The sequence below is a fragment of the Sus scrofa genome, chromosome 13 (assembly GCF_054392235.1).
Source record: "Sus scrofa isolate SSC_HxYL_T2T_F1_AM1 chromosome 13, Sscrofa_HxYL_maternal_Yorkshire_Landrace_v2.0, whole genome shotgun sequence".
NCBI classification, from domain to species: domain Eukaryota; kingdom Metazoa; phylum Chordata; class Mammalia; order Artiodactyla; family Suidae; genus Sus; species Sus scrofa.
In genome coordinates, this window is record NC_139395.1 from 148,465,387 (window position 1) to 148,491,945 (window position 26,559).

At 39.2% G+C, this 26,559-nt stretch overlaps 1 protein-coding gene across 3 annotated transcripts in view; it reads left to right on the forward strand.

Moving 5' to 3' along the window:
* UBXN7 (UBX domain protein 7) overlaps positions 1-26,559 on the forward strand; it is a 63,775-nt gene that overhangs the window by 19,492 nt on the left and 17,724 nt on the right. For 2 of the 3 annotated variants that reach the window (XR_014824619.1, XM_021070161.2), the window contains exons 2-6: positions 1,398-1,545; positions 6,193-6,260; positions 15,480-15,545; positions 17,569-17,681; positions 24,998-25,144. Coding sequence is in view for 2 of the 3 variants with exons in the window: in XM_021070161.2 (XP_020925820.1) it covers positions 1,398-1,545; positions 6,193-6,260; positions 15,480-15,545; positions 17,569-17,681; positions 24,998-25,144 (542 nt within the window). In the remaining variant the exon portion in view is untranslated. Of the gene's footprint in view, positions 1-1,397; positions 1,546-6,192; positions 6,261-15,479; positions 15,546-17,568; positions 18,316-23,654; positions 25,145-26,559 lie in introns of all 3 variants that reach the window. The other variant, XM_084990887.1, reaches the window with a different exon arrangement.

A 26,559-nucleotide genomic window follows, 5' to 3' on the forward strand; every position in this document is an offset into this window, starting at 1 on the left:
TTTTTTTTGCTTGCTTTTTAGGGCCACACCTGAGGCATATGGAAGTTCCTAGGCTAGGGGTCGAATAGGAGCTACAATTGCTGGCCTACACCACAGCCACAGCAATGTGGAATCCAGACTGCATCTGTGACCTACACCACAGCTTACAGCAATGCTGGATCCCTTACCCACTGAGCGAGGCCAGAGATCGAACCCACATCCTCATGGATACTAGTTGGGATTTGTTTTCTGCTGTGCCACAGTGGGAACTCCGATCTGTTTCTTCCTGATTCAGTTTTGGTGGGCGGTATGTCTCTAGAAAGTTGTCTGTTTCTTCTAGGTTGTCAAATTTATTGGCATATTACTGTTCATAGTATTAACAGTTTTTTTTTTTTTTTTGTATTTCTTCAGTATTCGTTGACATTCCTCTTTCATTTCTTATTTTGTTTATTTGGGTTCTCTCTTCTTGGTGAATCTGGCCAGAGGTTTGTCAGTTTTTGTTTACTCTTTCAAGACCCAGCTCTTGGTTTTATTGATTTTTTTTCCCCCCTATTTTTGGCTTCTCCAAGGCATATGGAGCTCCTGGGCCAGGGCTCAGATCCCACCTGCAGTTGCAACCCAAGCCCACTGTGTTGGGCCAGGGATCAAGCCTGCGACCCAGCCCTTCCAAGATACCTCCAATTCCATTGCACCATGACTGGAGTTCTATTGTTTTTTTAGTCTCTATTTTATTGATTTCCTCTCTGATCTTTTGGTTTCCTTCCTTCTGCTGACTTATGTTTTTTTTTTTTTCCTAGAATATTTTTATTTCTTGATACATGTTGTAAAATTACTTCCTTAAAGGGCTTTACCAGTTTATGTTACATCGAAGAGTTTATGCTGGCTTTATTGTACAAATGAGTTAAGTGTGTGATAGAGCCAGTTTTAAATGATGAAGATTCATGTTTCTTACCAGATTTTGACTTATTTATATCTTTGACAAAAGTGTCCCATCTCCCTTTTCTCCTGTTGTTGTTAAAATGCTTCCTTAATAGAAACCGAAATTGCTAATTGAAATGCATTCATTCTATTGATGTATTTCTGACTTTCTAGAACGTAGTTTTTCTTTTTCAGTTTATTAACAAATACATACTTTGTCCATTTAAAGAAGTGGCAAATAAATACTTTTATTTATTTTTTGTTTTATTATGAAGGAAGGCTACTATTTTAATGCTGCCGCTTTCTAGCTCTATATTTTACAGTAAGCAGCCAATAGTGTAGAAGTAAACAAACAGGGTTTTTTTTTTTTTTTTAATCATTCATTCTAAAGCGGGAAAAGTATTACCAATTTGCTTGGGAATTCTATATTCTAATGTGAACTGAATGTAAGAAGGATTTTTTTTTTAAAAAACTTTTTTCTTGTTTTTATACTATTTCAGGTGCAAGTGAAAGTGTAGGGAAACATATGCTTGAAGCCTGCAACAATAATCTGGAGATGGCAGTCACTATGTTTTTGGATGGTGGAGGAATCGCTGAAGAGCCCAGTACCAGTTCAGCAAGTGTTTCCACTGTCAGACCACACACAGAGTATGAATTTATTATTTATTATTAGGAGCTACTTCTGCCAAAATTGGTTATATTTTTATCAGTTAGGTTAATTATCTATTGTTGAACAAATTGAACATTAAAAGCATCTGAAAGTGTCATATAGAAATTTTTATGCTTATATGCTTTAAATTCTCTAGAGCAATGTCAAGTCTTATTATTTAATTCTCAGAAGAATCCTATAGGCTGGTATTATTACCCACATTTTATAGAGGAAGCCAAAAGATAGCCATTTTTCCAAGCTCTACGGCAATTAAGTAGCAAATACAGAAGTAAAGCCCAATAAAACTTAGATTTCTAGATTTTAGATTTTCCTGCATTATCCCAGGAAAGTTTTGAGCTGTCACGAAAAACTTTTGAAAAAAATTCTAATCCTGGAGTTTCCATCGTGGCTCAGTGTTAACGAACCTGACTAGCATCCATGAGGACACAGGGTTGATCCCTGGCCTTGCTCAGTGGGCTAAGGATCCAGCGTTGCCATGAGCTGTGGTGTAGGCCAGCAGCTACAGCTCTGATTTGCCCCCTAGCCTGAGAACCTCCACATGCTGCGGGTGTGGCCCTGAATAGACAGAAGACCAAAAAAAAAAAAAAAAAAATCTAGTCCCTTACACCTTAAATAGCCACATGTAGCTAATCACTAGAAGCACCTTCATCATATAGAACTGTAATATGTAGCGAATAGTAACAAATGGTAAATAATTTGGTGCTTTCTTGTCTTTTATTTGACACCAACGCAGGTTTGAAATGAATATCCTTTAGGCACAATTCCAGTAGTCAGAAATATTAGAGATGAGAGTTCCCCATTGTGGCTCAGCAGAAATGAACCCAAGTAGTATCCATGAGAACTCGGGTTCCATCCCTGGCCCTGCTCAATGGGTTAAGGATCTGGTGTTGCCGTGACCTGTAGTGTAGGTCAAGACACAGCTCGGATCCTGTGTTTCTCTGGCTTTGGTGTAGGTTTGCACCTGTAGCTCTGATTCAGCCCCTAGCCTGGGACCTTCCATATGCAGTGGATGTAGCTCTAAAAAAAAAAAAAAAAAAAAAAGAGAGAGATGAATGTTACTCAAGGAAAAAACACTGATTTTTAAAACGGAATTTCAAAGGTCCTTAAATGAGACTAATACTCATAGCCCTTTATAACTCTTCAGTGTTTACAACATGAGATACTAAGTGAGAAGAATCCTCTTAAATAGGATTAGGCAAAAGACGCGGCTTTTAATTCATTTGTTTATGGCTGCTCCTGAAGCATATAAAAGTTCTTGGGTCTGTCATCCAACCCATGCCACAGCAGTAACCAGAGTCCCAGCAGTGACAACAGTGAATCCTTAGCCTGCTGAGCCACCAGGGGACTCTTGTGGATTTTATTTTTACTAAATTCATTTTTACAAAGCCAAATAAGCATTCAGGACATGATTGCCTTTTTTTTTTTTTTCTTCCCCCCTTTTTTTGTCTTTTTAGGGCCGCATCCGAGGCATATAGAGGTTCCCAGGCTAGGGGTCCAGTTGGAGCTGTAGTCGCCGGCCTACGCCAGAGCCACCCTTGGGACCTACACCACAGCTCACGGCAACGCTAGATCCTTAACCCACTGAACAAGGCCAGGGATTGAACCAGCATTCTCATGGATGCTAGTTGGGTTCATTAACCACAGAGCTACGACTGGAACTCCTGATTGCCTTTTTTGTTTATGTAATTCCAGACTCTAGAGTAATACTGTTTTCCCCGTGAAGTGTGAACTTGAGAGGTTATTATTAATATAAAGTTTTTTCCTGTAAGTGTTGGCTGTGTATTTCAAGTATGATAGCCCATAACTACAATTTTTAATGGAAACCAGTGTGAAAACATTTAATTTAGAGAAACTTGAATAACAAGTATTTACAGCTGATTTGGGAGAACATAGCAGTTCTATTTAAAACATGTTTTCTCTTTTTGGTTGCAGCTGGGGCACATGGAAGTTCATGGGCCGGGGATTGAATCCAAGCTGCAGCTGCAGCAATGCTTGATCCTTGAACCCACTACACTGAGCTGGGGATCGAACCCGAGCCTCAGCAGTAACTGAGATGTTGCAGTCGGATCCTTAACCCACTGCACCACAGCGGGAACTCAAAAATGTTTTCTTGATTGTACTTAAAAATACTTTTCATTAATGAGTGTCTTTTCCTAATGAATTACATTTTAATTTGGCTTAGATTATTTGTATTACTAATTGATTAACATTTGATAGTGATAGCTATTTCCTAAACTATAATTTTCACTCTCACAGTTCACCTTCTGTTGTATACTTCCATTTTGTTAGGTAGCTAACAGTCTTGAAATAGATTAACCCTCAAATACGTAGTAATCAAGTGTTTTTGGAGTTCCCTTTGTGGCTCAGCAGAAACAAACTCGACTAATATTCATGAGGATGCGGGTTTGATCCCTGGCCCTGCTCAGTGGGTTAAGGATCCAGTGTTGCCACAAGCTGTGGTAATAGGTCGCAGATTTAGCTTGAATCTGGTGTTACTGTGGCTGTGGTATAGGTGGGCAGTTGCGGCTCCAGTTCAACCCCTAGCCTGGGAACTTCCATATGCCGTGGGTGTGGCCCTAAAAAAAAAGTCTTTTTGTATAGGGTCTACTACTTAAGCCATCACTCTGATGTATTTCTTCAGATTAAATTTATAATTAAATTGCCTTGGATTGAGATAATTCTATAACACACACACTGTAAAGTGAAGTATACTGGTAATGGAAAGATTTATTCAGGTAAAAGATGTCTTTTAAGTTTTTAGTTTTCTTAAGATAATGTCCTATTTCTCTTTGGTGAAAGAGGATTTAAAAGGACTTCCTCTTAGAGACACATCGTCTGTTCCTTCAGAGTGTTGAAATTCTGTGTGCGAGCAGCAACTGAAATCAGTAGGAAAGAGTATTTAACATAATTTTGAATTATCCTTTCTCCTTCACTCATTTGGCTTATTGTAGATTTCTTTGTCTAACTGGTTCTTTGATTACAGCATATTTTTGTTTATAAATGTGTTGATACTTTATTAATAAGCAAAGTATGTTTTGGAGTTCCAATTTTTAGATGTCACAAACAGGGCCTTAAGCTCAGTTATAACTATTAGAAACACCTGAATGAAAAACAGTAGGCCTAACTTAACATTTATTATAAGCAGGAACATTTATTATAAGTATTAAATTTGGAACTTACCATTACTTGGCATAAGCATTAATTGGCAGAGTTTCATATTTGAGTTAAATCGAAAACTGGGAGTTCCCATTGTGACTTGGCGGTAACAACCCTGACTAGTATCCATGAGGATGCGGATTCCATCCCTGGCCCTGCTCAGTAGGTTAAGGATCCAGCATTGCTGTGCAGCATCTGCAGGGTAGTTTGCAGATCCGGCTTGGATCCTTCATTGCAGTGGCTGTGCTGTAGGCTGGCAGCTACAGCTCCAATTCGACCCCTAGCCTGAGAACTTCCATATGCCTGGGAGTGGCCCTAAAAAAAAAAGGAAAAGTAAACTGATGTATATATAAAGGAATATATATATCATTTAAAAAGCATATCTAAATTAGTATTTTTCACCAGAAGAGATGGATTATTAGTAAACCCTCTGGAGGTAAACTTTGAAAAGATGAGTAATTATTTTTTGTGTTCTATATGTATTGTTTCTTTAGTAAATAATCCAGGTATAATACCTATGTTAGCCATCTTCATAATTAGCATAAAATTGACTGACTGCTTAAGCTTATTTTACTGTATCTGTGATTTAATTATCTATTATTTGATGTGGTAATGTAATATGGCTTTATTAAGCTTATATTTTTCATTAATTTTTTGCGTGAATTTTTGTTTTTGGAAATTTCTTATTTTCTTTTCTTGTCTTTTTTTGGCCCACACCCAAGGCATATGGAGGTTCCCAGGCTAGGGGTTGAATGGAGCTATAGCTCCCAGCCTACGGCACAGCCACAGCAACGTGAGACCTGAGCCCTGTCTGCGACTTACACCACACCTCATGGCAATGCCGGATCCTTTAACCCACTGAGCCACGCCAGGGATAGAACCTGCATCCTCATGGATGCTAGTCAAATTCATTTCCACTGAGCCACGACAGGAACTCCCTGTTTTCTTTTTTTCGAAAGAATTTAGGGCAGGGAACTTAGAGGAAAGCGGAAATATTTTTTTATTTCTGTATTTGTTCTCTTTCTTTATAAACGCATTTGTGGAGTTTCTGCTGTGGGGCAGCGGGATCTGCAGCATCTTTGCAATGCCAGGATACAGATTTGATCCCTGGCCTGGCACAGTAGGTTAAAGGATCCAGCATTGCCTCAGCTGCAGCATAGGTTGCAGCTGCAGCTTGGATCTAATCCCTGGCCCAGGAACTCCATATGTTTTTTGCTGTGGGGCAGTCAAAAACTAAAAAAGAAAAAAAAAATTGTGTCATTGATGCCATGTACTTTATTCCAGTTGATCTTTGTGTGGAGACCATCTAATAAGTAATTATTTATCGTAATTTAATTTGATTCCTAAAAGTCATAAAGTCTGTCGTTCATTTTAGTTTTAAGTTGAATGCATTCCCAATAGTTTCAGTGAGAATAGCACAAATAGTTTTTATTTGGATATTTTCCCACTTTTTTTTTTTTTTTAAATAGAGAGGAAGTCCGTGCTCCAATTCCTCAAAAGCAGGAAATATTGGTGGAACCAGAACCTTTGTTTGGTGGTAAGTTCACTTTTTTCCCTTAGCTTTATTTGACTTTATTGTTCAGTCTCCAGGATTTTCTGTCAAAAAAGATATGAAGGTTTGCCTGCTCACAGATTGTAACTTCAAGTAGAATCAGTTCTCTTTTCTTGTAGTTCTGTACTCCCCTCAGGAAAGTTGCCCAGTTGGCTATCTCTGAGGAGTGAACCAGATTAAAAAGTTGTTGAAGAAGGCCAAAAAGAAGAAATTAAGCAAAAAAGAACTGCTACCTTATAATGGAAACAAATGTATAATTAGGTGAACTCTGATTGTTTTTTGTTTTCTAGATACCAAATTGACTGCCAGATCCTTACTGTTTTGATATGCAGTACTCTTTCTAGAAATGCTATTCCCCTATTGACCAAAGGAGAAAGTAATCCCTAATCCATGCAAAATATTGTGGTGTCCATCTGAGATGCATAGAGAAGGTGGTAGAAAATGGAACATTTAATCATATTTAAAGAAAATTTGGGAGTTCCCACTTGTGGCACAGTGGAAACAAATCTGACTAGTATCTGTGAGGATGCGGGTTTGATCTCTGGCCTCACTCAGTGGGTCAGAGATCCGGCGTTCCCATGAGCTATGGTGTAGGTCACAGATGTGGTTCGTATTTGGTGTTGCTGTGGCTGGAACCGGCAGCTGTAGCTCTGATTCGACTCCTAGCCTGGGACCTTCCATATGCCTCAGGTGCAGCCCTAAAGAGAAAAATTTGTAGGTTTTTTTTTTTGTATTTTTATTTTAGGGCCACACCTGTGGCACATGGAGGTTCCCAGGCTAGGGGCCAGTTGGAGCTCTTAACTGCTGGCCTATACTACAGCTCATGGCAACGCCAAATCCTTAACCCACTGAGTGAGGCCAGGGATCAAACCCACAACTTCATGGTTCCTAGTCGGATTTGTTTCCACTGAGCCATGACAGGAACTCCATGTATTTTTATTTTAATGAGCACTTACTTGCCTTTCGTGAGCCAGATAGTTTAAGCATTAATAGGTATATTTTTTAAAAACCAGAATATTGTTTTATGATTTGGTTGGATAGAGAGAGACATAAGAATGTATATGTTGAGAACAAAAATAGGCCTGTATAATGTTCTCTAAGTACACTAAAACAAAGGAGAAGAAATAAGTTGTAAGAAAAGGAAAAATGTAATTATATAAACCATATATTTTGATTTGAAAAAGCACTTTAGTTGAGAGTTTCAAGATTGATCTTCACTTGGGCAGCTTTGGGGTTACTGTAGAAAGGAATAAAAGACTCTACTGTCTAGATTCAAGAATAAGATTGGAGGAAGACAACTATAAGGTCTGAATATTGAAGTATAGTATGTGCATTGTAGATTGTTTGATTTAGTTGGTCATTGTGCTATTAATATACCAGAGGTAGGAGCTTTGGCACAGTAGGTTAACAATCTGGTGTTGTCACTGCAGTGGCTCAGGTCACTGCTGTATTGCAGGTTGGATCCCTGGCCTAGGAACTTCTGCATGCTTCGGGTGCAGCCAAAAAAAGAAAAGAAAAAGAAAAAAAAAAAAAAAACCCACCAGAAATAGTAATAAAGCACTGTTCATGATTTTATATTATATATATATATGTTATAAATTTTGGAACTGAGGAATAATGCCCCTGAAAGCTTTATCCTTTCTTTATTGCAAGGAATAGGGCAGGATCTTTGAGTGGGGAAGACTACAGAAAATGGATTCTGTGCTATTTTACTATTTAGCAGAGGCAAAGAGTTCCCATTTGAAACCCTACTTTCCTCCTTTTACTTGATGTACATTAAAGAAGAGGGGTGAGAATGACTTTATACAGTTAGGAAGTCAGTCCTAACTTTCATTATCAGATCTTATTATTACTTTGAAAAGGTTTTGGAGGAACTATTTTCTTAGGATAGTGTGGATTTAAAGTGGAAATGTTCTAAAATTAAGTTGTGATGAAGTATAATAAAATTCACTGAATTAAAAAAAAAGTGATTCTCAAAGTGTGGTCCAGGAGTCCCTGACGCCCTTTCAGAGGGTCTATAAGATTAAAACTTTTTTTTTTTTTTTTTTAATGGCCACACCCATGGGATAGGGAGGTTTCCAGGCCAGGGACTGAATCTGAGCTGCAGCTGTGACCAACCCCATGGCTGCAGAAACACTGGATCCTTTAACCCACTGCATCCAGGCAGGACTGAACCTGTGCCTCTGCAGCAACCCCAGACGCTGCAGTCAGATTCTTAACCCACTGTACCATGGCAGGAACTCCAGATTAAAACTTTTTTCATAAGACTAGTAAGTTATTTGCCTTTTTCACTGTATTACATTTGGGCTGATGCTTCAGAAGAAGTGATGGGTCAGACTGCATCTTAATTGAATCAGTAAAGTGTCACCAAACTGCTACTACTTGTTAAATTCTTCACTGATTCAACACTTGTAGTTATTAAAAAAAAAATTTTTTTTGAAGTTCCTTCTGTAGCATAGCACGTTAAGGATCCAGCATTGCCACAGCTGTGGTGTAGGTCACAGCTGCAGCTTGAATTCCATCCCCGTCCAGTAACTTCCATATGCTTTGAGGATGGCTGAAAAAGAAAAAAAAAGCAAATTTTACTTACTAATGTTCTTGAAGCAGTAAAAATCAATTCCATTAAATCTTGAAGTACACATTTTAAAACTATTTTATTTAATAAAATAGGATGTGTGCATAAAGTACTTCTACATACTCAATTACCGAGTACTATGATTAAGGAAAAACACTTATCAGTTGTTTTCATTGAAAACTAGCTACTTTTTTTTTTTTTTTGGTCTTTTTCCAGGGCTGCACCCGCAGCATATAGAGGTTCCCAGGCTAGGGGTCTGATGGGAGCTTAGCCGCCGGCCTACACCACAGCCACAGCAACTCGGGACCTGAGCCGTGTCTGCGAACCTAACACCACAGCTCACGGCAACACCGGATCTGTAACCCCCGAGCAAGGCCAGTGATCAAACCCATAACCTCATGGTTCCTAGTCGGGTTTGTTAACCACTGAGCCACGACGGGAACTCCAAAAACTAGCTACCTTTTTATGGAGCATTTTTTTTTTTGTCTTTTCAGTGCCCTACCTGTGGCATATGGAGATTCCCAGGCTAGGGGTTGAATTGAAGCTATAGCCGTCAGCCTACACTATAGCCACTCGGGATCTGAGCTGAGTCTGCAACCTACACCACAGCTCATGGCAGCACTGGATCCTTACCCACTAAGTGAGGCCAGGGACCGAACCCGCATCCTCATGGATACTAGTGGGGTTTGTTACTGCTGAGCCACAACAGGTACTCTGCCACCATCTTTTTGTAACCTAATTGTTGAAAGTGACATTCCATCACCGTTGCCACCTCTGATTGATCCTGTCCACACTCAAGATATTCATACACAGCTTATAAATATTGGGAGATGGGGATAATTGGGGGCTGTCATAGAGCCTGTCTACCACATAGACTGATGGATTTTGATGTAGCAAAGTATTTCTTTTCCCTAGCTGCTTTCAAGATTTTCTCTTTGTCTTTAATTTTGGTCAGTTTGATTAGTATGTGTCTCGGGGTGTTCCTCCTTGGGTTTATTTTGTATGGTACTCGTGCTTCCTGGATTTGAGTGAGTGATTACTTCCCCATGTTAGGGAAGTTTTCAGCTATTATCTCTTGGAATATTTTTTCTGTCTCCTTCTCTCTCTCTTCTCCTTCTGGCACCCCTATAATACGGATGTTGGTGCGTTTCACGTTGTCCCAGACTTCTCTGAGACTCTCTTCATTTGTTTTCAATCTTTTTTCTCTTTTCTGTTCTGCATCCGTAATTTCTTCTAATCTGTTCTCCACCTCACTTATTCGTTCTTCTACCTCCTGTATTCTGCTGTTAGCTGCTTCTAGTGAATTTTTTATTTCAGTTATTGTATTTTGCATCTCTTCTTGTTTAAGTTTTATATCTTGCATCTCTTTGCTCAGTGTTTCCTGTAAGTTATCCATCTTTGCATCCAGTTTATTTCCAATGTCTTGCATCTTCTTCAGCATCAACAGTCTAAAGTCTTTTTCCTGGAGGCTGAGAATCATTTCTTGGCTTAGCTGTTTTTCCGGGGTTTTTTCTTTCTCCCTCATCTAAGTTATAGTCCTCTGTCTTTTCATTTTTATAGGTTTTTGGTGTGGTGACCTTCTTACAGATAATGGAGTTGTAGCCTCTCTTACTTCTGATGTCTGCCCCCCTGTGGCTGAAGTCAGTATGGGGGCTTACTTTTGGCTTCCTGATGGAAGGGGCTGATGCCTGTCCCCTGGTAGGAGGAGCCAATACTAATCCCTCTGGTGGGTGGGGCTTAGTCTCTGGATGGGATTAGAGGTTGCTGTGTGCCTGAGGGGTCTTTAGGCAGCCTGTTTACTGAGGGGCGGGGCTGTGATCCCACCTGGATTGTTGTTTGCCCTGGGGCTTCTCAGCACTGACTGATGGGTGGGGCCAGATTTTTCCCAAAATGGCCACCTCCAGAGAAAGGCACTGCTGCTGAATATTCCCGAGAGCTTTGCTTTCAATGTCTGTCCCTCACAACAAGCCACATTCACCCCTGTGTTCCCAGGATGTCCACCAAGAGCTTCGGTCAGGTTTGACCCAGATTCCCTTGGAGACTTTGCTTTGCCCTGGGACTCAGTGCACGTGAAAGTCTGTGTGCGCCTTTTAAGAATGGGGTCTCCGTTTCCCCCAGTCCCGTGGAGCTCTTGCGCACAAGCCCCACTGACCTTCAATGCCAGATGCTCTGGGGCTCTTTCTCCCTGTGCCAGATCCCCACACGTGAGAGTTTGATGTGTGGCTCAGAACTCTCACTCCTGTAGGTGAGTCCCTGTGAACCAGTTAGTTTCCAGTCTGTGGAGCTTCCCACCCCGGAGGTATGGGGTTGTTTATATCGCAAAATCGCTCCTCCTACCTCTTGATGTGGCCTCCTCTTTTTCTTCTGGAGTAGGGTATCTTTTTTAAGGTTTCCGGTCCATTTTGGTGAAGTGTGCTCAGTCTTTAGTTGTGAATTTTGTTGTTTTTAGGAGAGAAGTTGAGCTCCAGTCCTTCTATTCAGCCATCTTAATCCCGCCTCCTCATCTTGCTCAATGGAGCAAAGTATGAAAAGTTCATTGATAAGATTTCAGATTCTACACTGCAACCAACCTTTAAGAAGCTATCCCTGATTGAGTTTTGGTGTAGTATCAGAGCATAATGTTCACAGTTGCCTTTCTTCTTCTTTTTTTTTTTTTTATGGTCACACCTGCAACATATGGAAGTTCTAGGCTAGAGGACAAATCGGAGCTGAAGCTGCAACCTATGCAGCAGCCATAGCAATGCTGGACCCTTAATCCACAAGAGCGAGGCCAGGGATCGAACCTGCATCCTCACAGAACCGTGCCAGGAACTCCACAGTTATCTTAAAATATTAATAAAATACTCTTCCCTTTCGGAACTGTATGTGTGAAGTTGAATTTTAATTTTCTTTATACACTTCAACTAAAGGAATAGCATTAGATTGAATGCAGAAGCAAATCTAAAAATTTGCTGTCATAGTTCCCCTTGTGGCTCAGTGGAAACAAATCCGACTAGTATCCATGAGGATGCTGGTTCTATCCCTGGCCTTGCTCATTGGGTTAAGGATCTGGCGTTGCTGCTGTGAGCTATATTGTACATTGAAGACGAGGCTTGGATCTTTTGGGGCTGGGGCTGGCAGCTGTAGCTCCAGTTTGACCCCTAGCCTGGGAACTTACATATGCCATACCTAAAAAAAAAAAAAAAAAAAAACACTTAAAAAAGAGCTTATAAAAAAATTAAAATTCAGTGTCTTCTCTTATACCAGTTTTTAACAGATTGTGAGAATGTGGAAGTGCCACTCTTCTCATTAATTTTTTTTCTGTGTTGCTCTCCTCTATTTTTGACTATAAAGCTATTTTTGAATCTTAACTCTTTGTAGCTTAGCCTCTTTGACCTCAGTGACCAAAACTACTGTTATGTGGGCAGTAGTGTGAGAGAACAGAGGACTGGTGTTTGGAAGAGTCAGGAAACCACATATTGAGGCAGGCAGGAGTAGAGGTGTTGTGGCCTAAGGTGAGGTTCATGGTAGATTTAGGATGAATTAGGGGGAAACAAATGAGAGCAGGTTATGAGCTCAGCAAATAAAAGAAGGTGGCTGGAAAGCTATCAGTAAGAGGAACTAGCATGACTCTCCAGGAGATCAAGTGTCTTATAGAGAAGGAAAGGCTAAATTGGGGCAGCGGGGAGGGAGAGAAAGAGTGAGAATGTGCATGTGCGTGTTTGTGTGTGAATTAATGTAGAATATTGACGAGCCTACCTTTGGCAGTTTAAAGGTAGAAGAAAACTACCTTTTATGTACTACTTCCCTTATAATAATGTGCTTTTTTTAGGCAGCTGTTCTATGTCTTATTCTAAGGTAACATTATTTAATTGTTATGGCTAAATAGTATCTGATAATGAGTTTTAAGAAAGCATTATTTGAGAAGTTCTATCATTTCTGATGGAAGTATATACATTTAAGATAGGAGCTCTTTTAAAAAAATTTTTATTAAAGTATAGTTGATTTACAGTGTTCCTTCAATTTCCAATGTACAGCAAAGTAGCAAAGTGACCCAGTCACCCATACACATGCCTTTTTTTTTTTTTTTTTTTTTTTTCATTTTCCATCAGGTTCTTACCCAAGAGACTAAATACAGTTCCCTGTGCTGTACAGCAGGATCCCATTACCCATCCGTTCTAAGTGAAACAGTCTGCAAGATAGGAGCTCTTGATTAAAAGTAATTTCAAGATTGAAAAGAATAACATCTATTGTTTCTTTAAAAAGGGAGGGGGGAAAATAGTGCAATATTTAAATTTTATGAGTTTAAATAATAACATTTAAAATCATTATATAGTTTATTTAATTATTTATTTATTTTTGCTTTTTAGGCTTGCACCTGCAGCATATAGAGGTTCCCAGGCTAGGGGTCAAATTGGAGCTACAGCTGTCTGCCTACACCACAGCCACAGTAGCACCAGATCAGAGCTGCGTCTTTGACCTACACCACAGCTCATGGCAACACTGGATCCTTAACCCACTGAGTGAGGATAGGGATCGAACCTACAGCCTCATGGTTCCTAGTCGGATTCATTTCTGCTGCGCCATGACGGGAACTCCTAAAATCATTACATAGTTTATATAATTATTCCATAAAATAATTTATATATAAAATTCAGTTTAAATTTTGAAATTTAATGCAAAGCTAATATCTGGCAGTCTCATTTTTACTGAATTCCTTTTCCTAGAGATAGTATTGTTATTCTTTAATATAAATACTAATACATGTGTATAAGTGATATGCAGACAGATAATGCTTTGAACAAATATGGGAATCTTTAGCATGTGGTTTTGCATTTTTTTGTTTGTTTTACTTTTTATTCAGTACTTAAATTGAAAGAATGGCAAACACAGGCAGTTGGGAAAGATGGTTTGGCATGGAATGGGGGACTTTTATATAGTTTCTATCTTATCTTACTATCTAATCATCATTTATTAACATGGAGCATTGGTCTGGTTACATATTGGCCGGGCTTGCTATAAGCCAACCTAATAACTGTTACCCATAGTAAAAAAATCATTAAATATCCTTATTTACCTTAATATATATAGCTGACATAAATTTTTAGGTCTAAGAACATTTAATATAAGAAGATAACATTCTGAATATTGTTTTCTAAATTTTATCTGTACAGTACATAAGGATTGGGTAATAGACACTATACAAAGGGTATCAGAATACATTTGCTCTCTTTACTTTTTTTTTTTTTTTTTGTCTTTTTGGGACTACGCCTGTGGCATATGGAGGTTCCCAGGCTAGGGATCAAATTGGAGCTATAGCAACTCTGGATCTGAGCCCCGTCTGTGACCTACACCACAGCTCACGGTAACACCTGATCCTTAACCTACTGGGCAAGGTCAGGACTTGAACCTGTGTCCTCCTGGATATTAGTCGGGTTTGTCCACTACTGAGCCATGACAGAAACTGCTCTTTTTTTGTTTTTTTTTTTTTTTTTTTTTTGCTTTTTAGGGCTCTGCCTGAGGCATATGGAGGTTCCCAGGCTAGGGGTCGAATTGGAGCTACAGCTGCTGGCCTATACCACAGCCACAACAGCACCAGATCCAAGTCACATCTGTGACCTACATCTACATCACCCACTGAATTAGGCCAGGGATTGAACCCTCAGCCTTATGGTTCCTAGCTGGATTTGTTTCTTCTGCAATGCAAAGGGAACTCCCATTTTTCTTCAGAAATTAAAAATATTTTTTGATGTTTATGATTCTACATGTGCATCCACCTACTAAGAAGTTGTTCTGAAGTTTTATGGTTTAGAATTTTACTCATGTGTGGAGTTCCTGAGGTGGTGCAGCAAAAATAAATCCGACTAATATCCATGAGGAAGTGGGTTGATTCCTGTCCTCTATCAGTGGGTTAAGGATCCGGCATTGCTGTGAACTGTGATGTAGTTTGAGAGTCGGCCTACATCCTATTTTGTTGTGGCTTTGGTGTAGGCTGGTAGCTGAAGCTCCAAATGAAACCCTAGCCTGGGAAATTCCATATTCCATAGGTGCTGCCCTAAACAGCAAAAAAATAAATAAATAAAATTACTCTTAAAAAAAAAAAAAGGAATTTACTCAGTTATTATACTAAAGGGTAGTCAGATTCCTTAGGCTAACCCAAATTAAGTATTTGCAGCAAATGGTAGGGATAAAAATGGTTGAGTTAGTTATATATGAATGACTTGAAAAATTTTAAAATATTTAATTAATTAATTAATTTATTTATTTATTTAGTCTTTTTAGTGCCGCACCCACGGCATATGGAGGTTTCTAGGCTAGGGATCAAATCAGAGCTGTGGCTGCCAGCCTACAGGAGAGCCACAGCAACATGGGATCTGAACCAAGTCTGCAACCTACACCACAGTTCATGGCAATGCCAGATCCTTAACCCACTGAGCAAGGCCAGGGATCGAACCTGCACCCTCATGGTTTCTAGTTGGATTCATTAACCAGTGAGCCATGACGGGAACTCCTAAAAATATTTTAATTTTGAAGGAGGGCACCATTATAAATCTGAGTGTCTTAAATTCTTGTAGATAAGGAAGTTTTTAGAATTGTTAAAGAATTAATTGTTTAAATTTTTGTTTCGTTTCTGTTTTTTCCTCCTAAAGCTCCTAAAAGACGGCGACCTGCACGTTCAATATTTGATGGTTTCCGGGATTTTCAAACTGAAACTAGTGAGTATCTATGGACCGGTATATCGTCTCTCTTTTCCTCTTTCCTTCTGGCCTTTCCCCCCTTCCTTACCTTTCTCCCTGTCCTCTCTCCCACAGATAAAAACCACAAGGTAGAAAAGCAATTATACAGTTCCCTTTGGGTCAAGATCCTAGTTTTATATAATTTTTTCTTAAAAAGATGATTAATATTAGGCCTGATATCTTCGAGGATCCATCTTATTTAAAAAGTGAAATTATGGGAATTCCCTGGAGGTTCAGCAGGTTAAGGATCTGGCATTGTCAGGATTGTCAGGGTTGCATCTGTGATACAGGTTCAGTCCTTGCCCCCGGGAAACCTCTGTATGCTTCGAGGGCAGCAGGGAAAAAAAAAGCGAAATTATAAATTCAGTCTGTGATTGTTATTAACTCCCCCTTGAACTGACTTGTTCCAAATTCTAATCTACTCGGTTATAGAAAAATAAGAGAGATGGATATAATGTGAGAAATCTGATAATTTACAAACTCAGTGGATTTCTGAATGAGCACTTAAATAATGCCTGTAATGAAGTAAAAAACTGATTTTCCTCCAGATCCTGATAATGTCAATTAAAGGAATAACCACAATGAAAATGATTATTGTGGGGGGTTGAAAAAGCTGCACTACCCAAAGCAGCCACTGTTAAAATTTTGGCTACAGTAGTTTTGAATAGGTTTATATCTTTCTGTGGAATAAGTTTGAATAAGAATCTTGGCCTTCTACTTTTAGTGGATTTAGTACTGATTTAGCAATGGAATCCTAAAGAAAAGGACAGTTACTTTTAGAGAATATATGAGAAACTCTTGGATCACACTTGATATTTTTGATTGATTTATAATGAGCTCATTGAAGCACAGATAGGTCCTGTAACTTGAGAGAGTTGAAGCGGAATCTAGACTGACTCAGGTCATCCAGGGAATCCTGGGCCCTTCCAGAAGAAAGTGACAAAGAGTTTTTAAAGATTGGGAATGTAGCTAGAAAAAACAGATAAATTAGGATGACTTTCAGAACTAGATAAATGGAGATGAACATTTTCTCCTCTGCTAAAGTTAGTTTTTTTTTTGTTTTTTTATTTTATTTTCCCACTGTACAGCAAGGGGATCAAGTTATCCTTACATGTATACATTACAATTACATTTTTTTTTCCCCCACCCTTTGTTCTGTTGCAACATGAGTATCTAGACAAAGTTCTCAATGCTATTCAGCAGGATCTCCTTGTATATCTATTCTAAGTTGTGTCTGATAAGCCCAAGCTCCCGATCCCTCCCACTCCCTCCCTCTCCCATCAGGCAGCCGCAAGTCTTTCCTCTAAGTCCATGATTTTCTTTTCTGAGGAGATGTTCATTTGTGCTGGATATTAGATTCCAGTTATAAGTGATATCATATGGTATTTGTCTTTGTCTTTCTGGCTCATTTCACTCAGTATGAGATTCTCTGGTTCCATCCATGTTGCTGCAAATGGCATTATGTCATTCTTTTTTATGGCTGAGTAGTATTCCATTGTGTATATATACCACATCTTCCTAATCCAATCCTCTGTTGATGGACATTGGGGTTGTTTCCATGTCCTGGCTATTGTGAATAGTGCTGCAATGAACATGCGGGTGCATGTGTCTCTTTTAAGTAGAGTTTTGTCCGGATATATGCCCAAGAGTGGGATTGTAGGGTCATATGGAAGTTCTATGTATAGATTTCTAAGGTATCTCCAAACTGTTCTCCATAGTGGCTGTACCAGTCAAGTTAGTTTTGAGTATGTGAAGGAAATATTTTGAGTGACTCTTCTGTAATTTCTGCCTGTATCCTTACCTTTGATAGAGAACACCAAGTCCTAAGATTCCCTCCCCACCTCACTTTGTGGTTTTTTTTTTTAGAATCAGACTTAGATATTTGTATTTGAGGCACATTGTTCGTTAGTTCTTGCAGTTGGTACTATTTAATTTTTTGTTTCAAGATTCATGACTTTTATTTTATGACTTATTGAAACTTTAACATCTTCCTGTGTTGCAGTTCGGCAAGAACAGGAATTAAGAAATGGAGGAGCAATAGATAAGAAACTAACTACCCTTGCAGATCTGTTCCGGCCACCCATTGATTTGATGCATAAAGGCAGCTTTGAAACAGTAAGTTGTTGGAAATCTAAGCCTGAGCTATGGATCCTTTTGCATTTTCAGTGGCATTTTTTTTTCTAAGAGCTAAAAACAGTTTTCAGCATATAAGAGATTGGCATCTTAGTAAGTATGACTACCTAGAAGGACTCACTGATTTATATTTCTATCAAAAGTATATGAGGTTGAATAATAAAATCATTTTATTATGCCTTGTAATACTTTTAAAGAATCTACCATTTTGATAGGCGTTTCTTTTTTTTCTTTTTATGGCAGAACTTATGGCATATGGAAGTTCCTGGACCAGGGATTGAATCTGAGTCACAGCTATGACCTATGTCTCAGCTGTGGCAACACTGGATCCTTTAACTCACTACCCTGTGCCAGGAATGTAACTCACATGTCTGTAGTGACCACTTCAGTTGGATTCTTAACCCACTGCACCACAGCAGGAACTCCTTTGATAGTTTTTCTTGGTGTTCTTTTTTTTTTTTTTTTTTTTTGGTCTTTTTAAGGCTGCACTTGTGGCACATGAAGGGTTCCAGGCTAGAGGTCAAATCGTCGGAGCGGTAGCTGCTGGCCTACACCACAGCCACAGCAACACCAGATCCGAGCCACATTTGTGACCTATGCCACAGCTCATGGCAATGCTGGATTCCTAACCCACTGAGCAAGGCCAGGGATCAAACCTGCATCCTCATGGATACTAGTCAAATTGGTTTTTGCTGAGCCATGACAGGAACTCCTGATAGTTTTTTTAAATCTTACTTTTTATTTTTATTTATTCACTTATTTCTTTTGTCTTTTTGCCTTTTCTGGGGCCACTCGGGCAGCATATAGAGGTTCCCAGGCTAGGGGTCTAATGGGAGCTGTAGCCGCCAGCCTACACCAGAGCCACAGCAACGCCAGATCCGAGCCATGTCTTCGACCTACACTACATCTCACGGCAACGCCAGATCCTTAAGCCACTAAGCGAGGTCAGGGATTGAATCCACAACCTCATGGTTCCTAGTCGGATTTGTTAACCACTGAGCCACAACGGGAACTCCTAATCTTACTTTTTTTTTTTTTTTTTTTGGTCTTTTTGCCTTTTCTAGAGCCACTCCCGCAGCATATGGAGGTTCCCAGGCTGGGGGTCGAATCAGAGCTGTAGCCACCAGGCTACACCAGAGCCATAGCAATGCGGGATCCAAGCTGCGTCTGCCACCTACACCACAGCTCATGGCAACGCCGGATCCTTAACCCACTGAGCAAGGCCATGAACTGAACCCGAAACCTTGTGGTTTCTAGTCGGATTTGTTAACCACTGAGCCACAACAGGAACTCCTCCCAAATCTTACTTTTTAAAGCTTGTATATTTCAGGAATTACTGTCGTGATGCAGCAGAAATAAATCCAAAGACTAGGAACCATGAGGTTGCAGGTTCAGTCCCTGGCCTCACTCAGTGGGTTAACAATCTGGCGTTGCCATGAGCTGTAGTGTAAGTCACAGACGAGGCTTGGATCTGGCGTTGCTGTGGCTGTGGGGTAGGCCGGGCAGCTATAGCTCCAGTTAGACCACTAGCCTGGGAATTTCCATATGCCATGGGAGTGGCCCTAAAAAAAAAAAAAAGTTTTATATATTTCAATTGAGAATAGTGTGTTCATGTGTTTATTGCCATTTGTGAACTGTTTGAAGGTATCTTTTACCCATGTTTCTATGAGGATCCCAGCGTGCTGTGTTTTTTGTTTGTTTTTGTCTTTTTAGGGCAACACCTACAGCATATGGAGGTTCCCAGGCTAGGGGTCCAGTCAGAGCTGTAGCCAGCCTACACCACAGCCACAGCAATTCCAGATCGGAGCCTTGTCTGTGACCTCCACCACAGCTCACAGCAACACTGTATTGAACCTGCATCCTCATGGATGCTAATCAGATTCATTTCCACTGAGCCATTATGGGAACTACCCCAGTGTGTTTTAAAAGAATTTCTTTATAGTTGTAGAATATGTTCTCCCTCATTTCTTGGTTTTAATTTGGCTTAAGCCAAAAAACCAAACAAATGAAAAAAGCTTTCCAGAGCAGGTGTATTTGATTGTCTGCTAAATTATAAGCTTAATGCGGACGGGAGAACCATGTTTCTATTTATCTTGGTAATTCTTGGGACCAGTCTCTTGCATTTAATAGAAACACAATATTTGTTAAATGAATGAGTTTAGGATTTTTTTTTTTTTTTTTTTTTGGTCTTTTTGATATTTCTTTGGGCCGCTCCCATGGCATATGGAGGTTCCCAGGCTAGGGGTTGAATTGGAGCTGTAGCCACCGGCCTACGCCAGAGCCACAGCAACGCGGGATCCGAGCCGCGTCTGCAACCTACACCACAGCTCACGGCAACACCGGATCGTTAACCCACTGAGCAAGGGCAGGGACCGAACCCGCAACCTCATGGTTCTTAGTCGGATTCGTTAACCACTGCACCATGATGGAAACTCCGAGTTTAGGATTTTAAACAACCTTCTGTTGAAGTGTTCAAACAGCTTGCTTTTGTGTGTTAATTAGCATGTTACTGCTCTTTTGAATCAGAAGAGCATTTTTGTAGATATAAGTCACTTAAATTTTAGTAAATCTTTCCTGTTAAGATATAGTAGGCCAAACAGTAACTACAAAAATGGGAGTTCTTTGGTGGCCTAGCAGTTAAAGGATCTGGCATTGTCACTGCTGTGGCACTGATTTGATCCCTGGCCCAGAAACTTCTACATGCTGTGGTTGTGGCCAAAAAAAAGTGATGTTAGTAGCTACATATTTAGAAGTGAATTATGATTTTTTTTTCCTTTTGTCCTTTGACATACTCATATACTAGCTTAAACTAAATATCTAGGATAAGAAATTTAGCAATAAGCTTGTTATTTCTTTAGTTTTCTGAATTGTAAAACCTTAAAGTGTTTGGCTACATGTAACAAAATTCAAATGACAGTGATTTGACCAAATGGGGTTTTTTTTTGTCGTGTAAATACAGTACAGAATTGAGGGAGCATGGTGCTCCTTTATGAGCTCAAAGATGTCAGGTTAGATGTCTCCTCAGTTTTCTTCGTTTTTCCCTCATAATCTTTAACATAGCAGCTGCCTATCCTTTCTGCTGTTCTGATATGATAATATAACCATTGAGAGAGAATAGCACAATATGAAAGACAAAAAAGATCTGAGTTTGTTTTGATGTGCTTTCTATTTTCATTAGTTTCTGTGTTGCTCTAGGGCTTAACAAAGTGACTCTGAGCTTGATTTAATTTGGTCACTTGGGGCTCATAAAAAGCAGTTACTCTGCTGCTTGTTCATTAAGGGACAACATGAATCTTCTTTGATACTGTCATCTGCAGTTTGATTCATTTTTTTATGTCACCTTTTTTTCTTTGTATTTTGCTAACAGTGTTTTCATCAACCTATTCGTTTTTTCACTGATGATACTCAACTTTGTCATTTACAAGTTTTAAATGACGTATTCTCAGAAGAAGTAGGCGTTTCATTATGACTAATGATATATCAGTTTTATAAAAATTAGCGAAGTAATATGCAAAATTAAGTCATTGAAACTTAGGTGAATATTAAAAATTAGAAGGATATACTCTGGCTGTTCAGGCAAGACCCACGGGATTGGATTAGAAATAGATCTCAGCCACAGTTTTACAGGTTTAGGAACTAGACTTTTTAATGTAACTAGAGGTAGACCATGTTCAAGGATTCTGGCTCATGCTACCAAATGAGAGACTGATAAGTTCACTTGTTCATGCAGTAAATGTTTAGTGAGACCTCCTGTTGCAAGGCCTTGTTCTGGGGGTAGGAATTATATTTGTTGGGATACAGATTTAACTGTGTGCGAGAGAGACTAGGAATAAAACAAACAGTAGTTTAAGTAGCATAGAAGTCCATGCCATTAGGATGGTTCTGCCCTATGAAGTTACTAGGAGTACAGTTTTTTCTGTCTTATTTTGCCATTTCTCAGGGCTTGCTTACCCAGTCTGCATGATTCAAGGTGGCTTACCACCATGTTTGCTTTCCACGGAAGTGGCTGAGAAGGGCACATCTTTTTCCTTTAAAGACACAACCTTAAAGTTGTACATATTACTTCTCACATCCTATTGACCAGAACCTGGCAACCTGGCCACACCTAGTTGCAAAGGACATTAGAAAACAAGATGCCTTAGCTGAAAATTGGAGAGTCTGTTTACTAAGGAGAAGAGGGAAATGAATATTTGATACCTTTAAGCAGTTTCTGCCACAGGAAAATTGTGGTAAACAAATTATACAAAGTCCTTTACCATCAAAGAATTTATAAGCTAGCCAGAGAAAAAGACTAGAAACAAATGTAAGCTTCATGAAGGCAGGGAGTTTTGTTGTGGTAACTGCTATTAATTCCAGCGTCTGTAACTTTACCTGAAATGTGGTGGATACCCAATAAATGTTTTGTTGAATCAATGAATCTGAATTAGTGAAAGCATGAGTATGAATAAGTGAATTTTTAAAACAAAAGCAAATGACTTTCCTTTTTTTTTTTTTTTAAGCTCTGGACTTTTATTATTTTTCAGTGTTACACATTTTTTTGGTCACTGTTTTAGGGAGGGAAGACAGTAAATTTACCCTATTTATAGAGATATATACTCTGTTATCTTTCTCTCTAGAATGTGTGTTAATTTTTTTTTTATTCTCAAATACATTTTCTTCAGTTAAGGCAACATAATTACATGTTTATCACCCATTTATTAAATCTAAGTACCTGCTATAGGCAAGGAAATAAGTGGAATACTGTTATTTCTTAGAAATAAGGAGTTATTTTGTTATGTTTGTATACTGAGAAAATAAGCTTTTGACCGTTACTTGAAACTTTCTGGCTCAATATAGGGCTATTTCTTTTTAGAGCTTGGATTTTCTCCTGTGGAATTAGTAGCGAATATTAGAAAATTATTTTCTTTGGGGGATTTGTATTTTTTTTTGGGAAAAAAAATAGGATAACGCTTTTGTAAAATTATGTAAACCTCCTTAAAACAGAAGATAGTCTTACATTTTGCAGTACTTCCAAGATGATGTATGTTCTTCAGTTGTTATTAACCTGAGTTAATTAATTCTTACAGATTTTCCCATGTCAAACTTACTTGGAAAAAAATATTGTTATAGGACAAAATTATTCAAAACTAGCCTTTCATTTCATTGTTTCTATGCAAAGGTTTGAGGTAGCATTTGCTCATTTGCTTTTCCACCATTCTTTTCCAGTTCATCATTATTTCTTGGGTCTTTATGGTGATGAGGAAATATGAGGCAAAAAGTACACATTTGTGGTTGATATTTGGGAGTCTTGTGGAGATCATTCTGAAACATTCTTTGGTCTGCAGTCTCAATTCTGAAATACACTCCTAGAAATACCACCCGGAGAGAAGAAACCCTCAGCAGCTTTTACTGAAAGATTAAAGAGTCTATAAAATAGCACATGCATAATAATTGAGATGAATATGGTATTTGGAAATGTGTATAGAAAATGATGCTGGGGGGGTTGCTTTCTTTTCTTTATTATTTAATTTTTTTCTTTCTTTTTGCCATTTCTTGGGCCCCTCCCACGGCATGTGGAGGTTCCCAGGCTAGGGGTCTAATTGGAGCTGTAGCCGCCAGCCTACACCACAGCCACAGCAACGTGGGATCTGAGCCGCGTTTGCAACCTACACCACAGCTCATGGCAATGCCGGATCATTAACCCACTGAGCAAGGCCAGGGATCGAACCCGCAGCCTCATGGTTCCTAGTCGGATTTGTTAACCACTGCACCACGACGGGGACTCCTAATTTATTTTTTTTAATAATTTATTTAATTTTTTAAAAATTTATTATTTAATTTATTTTAAAAAATAATTTATTATAAAGGTTGCAAGTATACAACATAGTGATTCATAATTTTTTTTTTTTAAATATTCATGGAATTCCTGTCATGGCTCAGTGGAACTAAATCTGACTAGCATCTATGAGGACACAGGTTTGATTCCTGGCCTTGCTCAGTGGGCTAAGGATCTGGCGTTACCGTGAGCTGTGGTATAGGTCACAGACACGGCTTGGATCCTGTGTTGCTGTGGCTGTGGCTGGCAGCTGCAGCTCCAATTCGACCCCTATCCTGGGAAGTTCCATATGTCTTGGGTGTGACCCTAAAAAGACAAAAATAAATAAATAAATTTCTTCAATTTTTTTTTTTTTAGCCACTCTGTGGCATATGGAGCTCCCCGGCCAGGGATCAGATCCAAGCCACAGCTTCTACCTAAGAGGCTGCAGCATCACCCTGATCCTTAACCCACCTACTGTGCTGGGTTAGGGATCAAACCCCTATCCCAGCACTCCCAAGATGCAAACAATCCTGTTGTACCACAGCGGGAGCTCTGTGATTCACATTTTTTAAAGGTTATGCTCCATTAATAGTTATTATAAAATATTGGCTGTATTCCCTGTATTGTATAGTATATCCTTGCAGCTTAATTTAATTTTTATTTTATATTGGAGTATAGTTGATTGACAGTGTGGTGTTACTTTCAGGTGTACAGCAAAGTGATTCAGATATATGTATTTTTTTCTTTTTGTTTTTTTAGGGCCACACCCTTGGCATATGGAGGTTCCCAGGCTAGGGGTCGAATCAGAGCTGTGGCCGCCGGCCTACGCCACAGCCACAGCAACGCCAGATCTGAGCTGCATCTGCAGCTTACACTACAGCTCACGGCAACACCAGATCCTTAACCCACTGAGTGAGGCCAGGGATCAAACCCACAATCTCATTCTTCCTAGTTGATTTTGTTTCTGCTGCGCCATGACGAGAACTCCTATTTTTTCTTCTTAGATTATTTTTTGGAGTCTTTTCCCATATAGGTTATTACAGAATATTGACAAAATGATGTTGAAGAAAATAAAACAACATAAACTAATATACACACTGGTTACAGCTATGAAAAAGGAAAGGTATATTTGTGGATAGGAATTAGAAAAGACAGTACAGTAGAATTATGTGACTTGTTGACCTTGTTTGTGGAATCTTTTTCAGGTAAAGGTGTTTACATTTGCAATAAAAATCCCGCCACTATAACAAACTACAGTACATAAAAGGAAAACAGTTCATTTAAATTTGAAAGATGCTTGAAAATGGACAGTATAATTGTATACATATAAACAAAAAAATGTAATTAATTTTTTACACTGAAAATACTAGATTATACTTGAGGGGGGAAAAAAAAAACCTTGGTATTTATATGAGAAGAGGATAGCTTCTGAAATCTGAAACATTTAAGTTACTGAGTAGAAATTGTTTCTAACAAATATTATGTAACTTTACTCTTACAGGCCAAAGAGTGTGGCCAGATGCAGAATAAGTGGCTGATGATAAACATTCAAAATGTGCAAGACTTTGCATGCCAGTGCCTCAACCGCGACGTATGGAGCAATGAAGCTGTGAAGAATATTATCCGGGAACATTTCATTTTCTGGCAGGTGGGGAGAGTAATCAAAAATATTTCCATATATTACTTTGGTAGTGTGGAATGTTGGGGAAGAGGAATTGGGTTATAAACTAGGGCAAAAAAATTAACTGAGTTAAAGTATGACATTTGGAAAAGTAAAACTACCCATAATGGCTGAAATAGTAAGGTCACATGAAAGCTGGGCAGCCATGATGGGAAGAAGGGAAAAAAGGAAAAGAACCAAGCCATGCAAACCATTTAATAGTCATATCTCAGAGGACTTTGAATATTTTGATTGAGTAGAAATAAAATGGATTTAAAATTTTCTAGTAGACACACTTAAAAAGTCAAATGAGGGAGTTCCCGTTGTGGCTCAGTGGTTAACGAATCCAACTAGGAACCATGAAGTTTCGGGTTTGATCCCTGGCCTTGCTCAGTGGGTTAAGGATCCGGCATTACCGTGAGCTGTAGCATAGGTTGCAGACGTGGCTCGGATCCTGCATTCCTGTGGCTGGGGCATAGGCCGGTGGCTACAGCTCCGATTAGACCCCTAGCCTGGGAACCTCCATATGCCACGGGAGCAGCCCAAGAAATGGCAAAAAAAAGACAAAAAAAAAAAGTCAAATGAGAAGTTCCTATGTGGCTCAGCGGGTTAAAGATCTGGCATTGTCACTTCAGTGGCCTAGGTCACTGCTGTGGCACAGGTTCAGTCCCTGGCCTGGGAATTTCCACATGCCACAGGTGTAGCCAAAAAATACGAAATACAAAAAGTGAAAAGAAACAGGTGAGGTTAATTTTAATATATTTAAAAACCAAGAGTTCCTGCTGTTGCACAGTAGATTAAGGATCCAGTGTTGCCACAGCTGTGGCATAGGTTGCAGCTCCAGTTTGGATTCAATCCCTGGCCTGGGAACTTCCCTTGTTGCAGGTGCAGTGGAAAAAAGGGAAAAAAAACTTTATTATAAAACTAATATTAAAGTATTGAAGAAGTGTTTTGATTTTTTTGGTGTTAAGCCTTCAGAATCTGGTATGTATTTTATACTCACAGTACAGCTGTTAGGACTAGTCACATTTCAGATGCTTCACTAGCATGTGTTCTTCTGGCTACTATAATTGATAGTGCAGATGTAGAAGATCTTGAGGTAATCAAAAAATATTTGAGCAAGACTTGGATTTTTGCCTGAGTTTGATAGTCTTTTTTTTTTTTTTTTTTTTAAGGACCACACTGGACGCATATGGAGGTTCCCAGGCTAGGGGTTGAATCAGAACTATAGATAGCTTCTGGTCTACACCACAGCCACAGTAACGCAGGATCCAAGCCGCATCTGCAGTGTACATCACAGCTCATGGCAATGCCTGATCCCTAACCCACTGAGCAAGGCCAGGGATTGAACTTGTGTCCTTATGGATGATAGATTTGTTTCTCCTGAGCCACCATGGGAACTC